This window comes from Semicossyphus pulcher, unplaced genomic scaffold, assembly GCF_022749685.1.
Source record: "Semicossyphus pulcher isolate SPU_LCO1_2020_fin unplaced genomic scaffold, fSemPul1.0.p SCAF_19, whole genome shotgun sequence".
Lineage (NCBI taxonomy): Eukaryota > Metazoa > Chordata > Actinopteri > Labriformes > Labridae > Semicossyphus > Semicossyphus pulcher.
Window position 1 is genome coordinate 395,001 of NW_027211692.1, and position 7,500 is coordinate 402,500.

The 7,500-nt window shown below is 46.7% G+C and overlaps 1 protein-coding gene across 1 annotated transcript in view; it reads right to left on the reverse strand.

The window, feature by feature from the left end:
- Positions 1–27: 27 nt before the first annotated feature.
- ap2m1b (adaptor related protein complex 2 subunit mu 1b) overlaps positions 28–7,500 on the reverse strand; it is a 17,977-nt gene continuing 10,504 nt past the window's right edge. The window contains exons 7-11 of the mRNA XM_069668053.1: positions 6,938–7,057; positions 6,679–6,814; positions 3,596–3,693; positions 3,392–3,503; positions 28–943 (exon numbers count right to left, since the gene is read on the reverse strand). Of these exons, the coding sequence (XP_069524154.1) occupies positions 809–943; positions 3,392–3,503; positions 3,596–3,693; positions 6,679–6,814; positions 6,938–7,057 (601 nt within the window). The 3' untranslated portion in view covers positions 28–808. The remainder of the gene's footprint in view (positions 944–3,391; positions 3,504–3,595; positions 3,694–6,678; positions 6,815–6,937; positions 7,058–7,500) is intronic.

Sequence of the window (7,500 nt, forward strand, 5' to 3'; positions counted from 1 at the left end):
GAGCAACAAAGAGACGCCAGCAGCCAATCAGAGTCAGTCTGGTGCTTTATTGAAAAAAACAGACAGTTTGGCAAAATGACAGCAGAGAGCACACACACACACGCACGCACATGCACACACACACACACACACACACACACACACGCATGTGCGCACACATTACTGATAACGTGGTTTCTTACAGCGACACATCAGGATACAAAGGGCCTTTCTCAAACCGGACCCTCCCCACTCCCGCTCCGTCTGACGTCACCCCCACAGCTGAGTGTGACGTTCACTCTGAGACGCTGACGTCACTTTATTATTTCATGTTTATCATTAAAGCAGCTCTCGTTTGTACGGGTGATAACACAGAGCTTTGGTTTACGTCTCTCATGGCGAACAGCTGGTCAGTAAGTCGGCGTCGGTGCAGACTCACTGGTGGAGGGTTTAACAGCCCACTCCCACTCCACACTCAGAGGTTTGGAACGGCAGTCAATGTGGCGGAGCCTCCGCGCGAGCGCTAACCGAGGGGGAGGGGATAGGGGCTGATTTGAGATTGGTCCAAACTGTAAATACATTGAGGCTAACACTGAAGCATGCTGGGTAATCACAGGTCACAGGAGGGCTCAGACCACTCCGTACAGTCTGTGTGGAGACATGGTGGGGGGGCTCTATCTACTGAAACACACCATCCAGGAGCATGATGGGAAATGTAGGATCACAGTTTGGACTGGCTTTGTCGTCACACAGCAGGAATGTAAAGCAGTGTACACACACAGAAACCAACAACAACATAGATGATGTCATGGGGCCTCCGGGGGCGGGGTCAGCAGCGGGTCTCGTAGATGCCGCTCCGGCCGATGTAACGAACCCATTTAATGACGTCGTGATCACTGTAGTTCAGCTTGGGCTCGAACACCTTCAGGTACCTCACCTTCAGGCCCGACGGGGCAAACGGCACCTGGGGGGGGGGGGAGTGGTTGAGTTGATGTGGGCTTCATAGATTCAGACATTCTGGGGAAAGCCTGGTCTGATGGGGAGAGACGGCACTCATCCCACTTTGGATGGGGCAGCTCTTTTGTCTCCTAATTAGTTTGTTAGTCGTAAAACCTGAGCAGCCAGAGCTGAGACCACTCGTATTCCTCGAGACACTGGTCGACTGGCAGCTGTTTCCACTTCTAGTCTTCTAATCAGCCTGTAAAACTTTACAGCCTGTTTTATTTGTGATAGTATACCGCCCTCCTGGCGCATACTCTGATTTTCTAACTGAATCCTCAGAGTTTTTATCAGATTTAGTCCTGAGTTCAGATCAAATAATTATTGTAGGGGACTTCAATATTCATGTAGATGTTGATAATGATAGTCTTAGCATGGCATTTATGTCCCTTTTGGACTCTATTGGTTTCACTCAAAGTGTAAACCAGCCTACTCACCGCTTTAACCTCTCCCTCGACCCTCCTGCGTAAATTTGAAAGAATGTGGCGATCCGCCAAAACAGAAGAGTCTCGTTTACTCTGGCAAAATAGTCTTAATAAATACAGGAAGGCCCTACGGCATGCTCGAGGTTCTACTACTCCTCCCTCATAGAAGAACATAAAAACAATCCCAGGTACCTTTTCAGCACTGTAGCCAGGCTGACAGAGAGTCACAGCTCCACTGAGCCAAGTATTCCTACAGGCCTCAGCAGTGATGATTTCATGAGCTTCTTTAAGGACAACAAAATGAGAGACTCTGTAACCTCCGGCCGTTACCTGCTGCAGATGTATCTTTGGAAGCTGCTCAAACACTGTGTAGAAGTATTTACTGAAGTGTGGGGTAACACATATATAAGCAATATAACGCCATTGTTTTTATTACAGAAAAGAGCACTTAGAATTATGCATAAAGTTGAATATAGAGAACACACTAATAGATTATTTATTGAGTCAAGATTATTGAAATTTAAAGAAATAATAGAATTGCAGACATTATTAGTTCAAGGCTAAAAACAGAGTATTGCCAGAGAACATGTGAACACTGTTTGTGTTTGCCTCAGAAGATGATCATCACAGGAGGTTTGATTGTAAGCATCAAGTTGCTCGGACCACTTTAAAACAAATGTGTATTTCTGTTGTCGGTGTGAAACTTTGGAATTCTTAACAGAAGGATTTAAAAGGTTGTAAAATATCTTTTAGTTTAATAAATGTACAAAGGGACAAATTAGACAATATGAAAATGAAACTTAACTTTATTTCTTTTGTGCCTGTAATTTTTTTACTTTATAGGTTATCTTGTTTTATGATGTTGTAACCAAGGGTGTAGATAATGGTGTAGGTTATTGGAAATGACAGACCACCTAAGATGTATTGTGTTCTAATAAGGGGCAGATAAATAATAAGAATTATATTCTCCTTTCTTTCCTTTTCACACATGAAGGGCATTGATTTTTTATTTAATATGTGTATTGTGGATCTGTGTACCAGTTCTGTGGTATGTTGTGCATTTTTCATGAAAGGAAGGAATAAATAAATAAATAATCACTGATGTTTACATTGTTTTTCTCCAGTTGACCTTCCTGAGCTGAATTTTCTGACCTCTTCGTCTAAACCATCGACCTGCAAGTTTCAAATGATCGACTTCCTGCTTCAGACAGACGACTTCTGTCTGTATCCCATTAACGTTACTAACCACATATCTACCTGCTGCTGTGGACCTGCTCCACTGCAACTACTAACATCAGCCTCCCCCATAGTATCATTATTGTTGCTGCTAATGCTAATAGTAGCCCTGCTGACTTCAGCTGTTACAGTTACTATGACCAGCCTCTATCATGAATGTGCTGTTCTTGCTAATCTTCACACTAGTGAACAACGATTACTGTCAATGTGACCACAAGTCTGTTTTATCTGTTGTTGTTGTTTTTGTTGCTCTGTCTGCCTCGCTCTCCCTCCCTCTCCCCCCCCCCCCCTCTCTCTCTTTCCCTCCCCCCCTCCCCCTCTCTCTCTCCCCCCTCCCCCCTCTCTCTCTCTCTTTCCCTCCCTCCCTCCCTCTCTCTCTCCCTCCCTCTCTCCCCCCCTCTCTCTTTCCCTCCCTCCCTCCCTCCCTCTCCCTCTCCCTCTCTCTCCCTCCCTCCCTCTCTCTCTCCCTCCCTCTCTCCCCCCCCTCTCTCTTTCCCTCCCTCCCTCCCTCCCTCCCTCTCCCTCTCCCTCTCTCTCTCCCTCCCTCTCCCCCCCTCTCCCTCTCTCCCCCCCCCTCTCTCTTTCCTTCCCTCCCTCTCCCTCTCCCTCCCTCTCTCCCCCCCCTCTCTCTTTCCCTCCCTCCCTCCCCCTCCCTGATTTGGAGCTATACCAATAACATTTGATTGATTGAATTTGACTGAGTCTATACCGGCCTGATATTGATGAGTGATGGTCAGGCAGGTGAGTCTCACCTCAAAGTTCATGGAGATGGGAGGTCGAGCCCACTTCTTCTTGTCGTTGGTCGGCAGCAGCTCGATCTCTGCGCTGATCTGAGACTCCTTCATCCCCGCCATGCGCTTGATCCTGCACACACACACAACACACACTGTAACACACAACATACACAACACACACAATAATACACATTATACACACAGATGTGTAGTTGTACTCACTTCCAGACGATGGCGTTCTCACTGGCTTTGTACTTGGCTTTTCCCTTCATGCAGATGAGCTGCACCCCGCTGGTGTTGAGGGGGGTGGGGATCCGCACCTGTGTGTGTGTGTGTGTGTGGGGGGGGGGGGGGGGTGAAGCTGAAATAAGTGACACTTTATTTTAAAAGGTAAATGTTAGAGTCATTTGGAGTCTGCTCATTAGAGATCAGCGGGTGGAGCTGCCGTAGCCACTTCCGTCACGGCAGCGTGTAACAGCTTCTTGTGTTGGTCTGAAGCAGATATTCACGCTTATGGAAAGTTCAATGACTGCAGTCATTGATTTGTAACCTCCTGCCGTTACCTGGTGCAGATGTATCTTTGGAAACTGCTCACACACCTGATGTTTACACTGTTTTTCTCCAGTTGACCTTCCTGAGCTAAATTCTCTGATATCTTCGTCTAAACCATCAACCTGTCTTTCAGACCCGATTCCAACCAAGCTGCTTAAGGAAGTCTTTCCCTCAATCAGCACTTCTTTACTGGATATGATCAATATGTCTTTATCGACGGGCTATGTACCCCAGTCTTTTAAACTAGCTGTAATTAAGCCACTTCTTAAAAAGCCTACCCATGATTCAGGCACCTTAGCTAACTATAGACCTATATCTAACCTTCCTTTTATCTCAAAGATCCTCGAGAAAGCAGTCGCTAATCAATTATGTGACTTTCTTCATAACAACAGTTTATTTGAGGACTGTCAGTCAGGATTTAGAGTCCACCACAGCACTGAGACAGCACTGAGAGTTTCAAATGATCTACTTCCTGCTTCAGACAGAGGACTTCTCTCTGTACTCGTCCTGTTAGATCTTAGTGCCGCTTTCGACACGATAGACCATCACATCCTGTTACAGAGACTAGAACAGTTAATGTTCATTACAGGATCTGCATTAAGTTAGTTTAAATCTTATCTATCAGATCGATCTCAGTTTGTTAATGTTCATGATGTGTCCTCTATGCACACCAAAGTTAGTCATGGAGTTCCACAAGGTTCTGTGCTCGGACCGATTCTTTTTACCTTATATATGCTTCCTCTGGGTAATATCATGAGGAAACACTCCATTAATGTTCATTGTTACGCAGATGATACTCAGTTATACTTATCAATGAAGCCAGACGAAACCAATCAGCTATCTAAACTAGAAGCATGCCTTAAGGACATAAAGATCTGGATGACTAGAAACTTTCTGCTACTTAATTCAGACAAACTGAAGTTATTGTGCTCGGCCCAAAACACCTTAGAGACTCTTTCTCTAATGATATAGCTGCCCTAGATGGCATCAGCCTGGCATCCAGCACTACTGTTAGGAATCTGGGAGTTCTGTTTGATCAGGATAGGTCCTTCATCTCCCACATAAAACAAATATCAAGGACAGCCTTCTTTCATCTTCGCAACAAACATCAGACACATCCTGTCTCAACACGATGCAGAAAAACTCGTCCATGCATTCGTTACTTCCAGGTTGGATTATTGTAACTCGTTACTATCAGGCTGCCCTAATAAGTCACTAAAAACTCTGCAGCTGGTACAAAATGCTGCAGCACGTGTGCTGACAAGAACTAGGAAGAGAGAGCACATCTCTCCTGTATTAGCCTCTCTGCACTGGCTTCCTGTAAAATCTAGAATAGAATTTAAAATCCTTCTTCTTACTTACAAAGCTCTTCATGGTCAGGCACCATCATATCTTAAAGAGCTCATAGTGCCATATTACCCCTCTAGAACATTGCGCTCCCAGGATGCAGGCCTGCTTGTGGTACCTAAAGTCTCTAAGAGTAGTGTTGGAGGTAGAGCCTTCAATTACCAGGCCCCCCTCCTCTGGAACAATCTACCAGTCAAGGTCCGGGAGGCAGACACCCTCTCTTCTTTTAAGAGTTCAAACTTTCCTCTTTGATAAAGCTTATAGTTAGGCCTGGCTCAGGCTGGGACCAGCCCAGAGTTATGCTGCTATAGGTTTAGACTGCCGGGGGATCTGACACACACAGAGCTCCTGTCTCTCTCTCTCTCTCCCTCCCTCTCTCCATCTCTGTCTCTCTCCCTCCCTCCCTCTCTCCATCTCTCTGTCCCTCTCTCTCTCTCTCTCTCCCTCTCTCTCTATCTCCCCCCCTCCCTCACTCTCCCTCCCTCTCTCAATCTCTCTGTCTCTCCCTCCCTCTCTCTCTCCCTCCCTCTCTCCCTCTCTCCCCCCCTCCCTCCCTCTCCCTCCCTCTCTCTCCCTCCCTCTCTCTCTCCCTCTCTCTCTATCTCTCTGTCCCTCTCTCTCTCTCCCTCCCTCCCCCTCTCTCTCTATCTCTCTCTCCCCCCCTCCCTCACTCTCCCTCCCTCTCTCAATCTCTCTGTCCCTCTCTCTCCCTCCCTCTCTCCATCTCTCTCTCTCCCTCTCTCAACCTCCCCCCCCCCCCCCCTCTCTCCCTCTCTCTCCCCTCCCCCTCCCCCTCTCTCGGCCCGTCCAGTCTCTTCAGATGTCCAGCATGAGTCTGGTTCTGCTCGAGGTTTCTGCCTGTTACAGGAAGTGTTTCTGTGTCTGTGCTGAATGTTGCTCAGAGCTGCTCGTGTGATTCATGTCGGTCTCTCTCTGAATAACAACGAGCACGGTCGAGACCTGCTCTGTCTGTAAAGTGTCTGAGATAACTTTGGTTATGATTTGGAGCTATACCAATAACATTTGATTGATTGAATCTGACTGTAGTGTTAGTGTTAGTTACGTCTCCTCTCGCCGTTCCTCCTCTACTCTGCTACTTGGACCCATTTGTCAACAGAGCTGTCAATCATGAGGCCACACCCCCTTTTTATAGCATCAATTAACTAATTAAAAGTAAACTTGTCAGAAAAATGAACACTTGGACATAAATCAGCAGGATAAGAACTAACTATAATGACAGAAAAATGTATTTGACGTGTATTTTGATTTTATAGTTTGTTAACATGGAGGAGGCGGGGCTTATGAGCTATACTGCAGCCAGGCAGCAGGGGGCGACAGAGAGGGTTTGGCTTCACTTTTAGGGAGCTGTCATGTCGGCCATCTTTTTCTGTTTTGAAAGGGCGTACCTCGATCTTCTGGGCCAGCAGAGACGACTTGAAGTTGGATTTGATGACAACTTTGACCTCCAGCTTGGTGCGACCGACTTCTCGGACCAGAGGGATGACTCTGAACGGCAGGATGATGTCTTTGGTGGTCCTGTACCTGCACACACACACACACACACACACGCACACGCACACACACTGTCTCACTCTGAGTGCTGGTTTCAGTTGAACCCTGTGTGTGTGTGTGTGTGTGTGTGTGTATGAGTGTGTGACCTCAGACCTCATGAGCTCGTAGTCTCCATCTGGAGGGATGAAGCTGATGCTGCGCTCCGAGTCGAACTTGCTCAGACGAACACACTGATGGAAGGTGCAGTCATCGATGGCTATCGACTGTTTCCCACTGAGGACAGAGGCGTCAGTTCAAAACTCAGCCGATTCCACGGCTCGGTCTGACATCAGGATGACACTCAAATATAAATCATGCAGCTGCAGGAGAGAAGGTATCGGTCCGTTCTTCTCTGAGTCCGCCTGCTGTCCTCATCAATAATCCAGTCAGGTTGCTCAATTCAAATAACTTAATCTGTTGGGAACTTTCTCAAGGTGTCCATTAATAAACTGTTTCATAACTTCATCTGTGTAAAGGCGTATGCAGTTCACATATCCAACAACGTACCACACACACAAACACACACGCACACACGCACTAGTGCACACACACACACTCACATCCAACATCTGCAGAGCAAACAGTAAATGAAGCTTTAAAACACAATAAATCAAAGATGTTTAAGCGCAGGGAGTGAAAATAAACTGTTGATGAGTCTGATGGACGTGGCTCAGTGT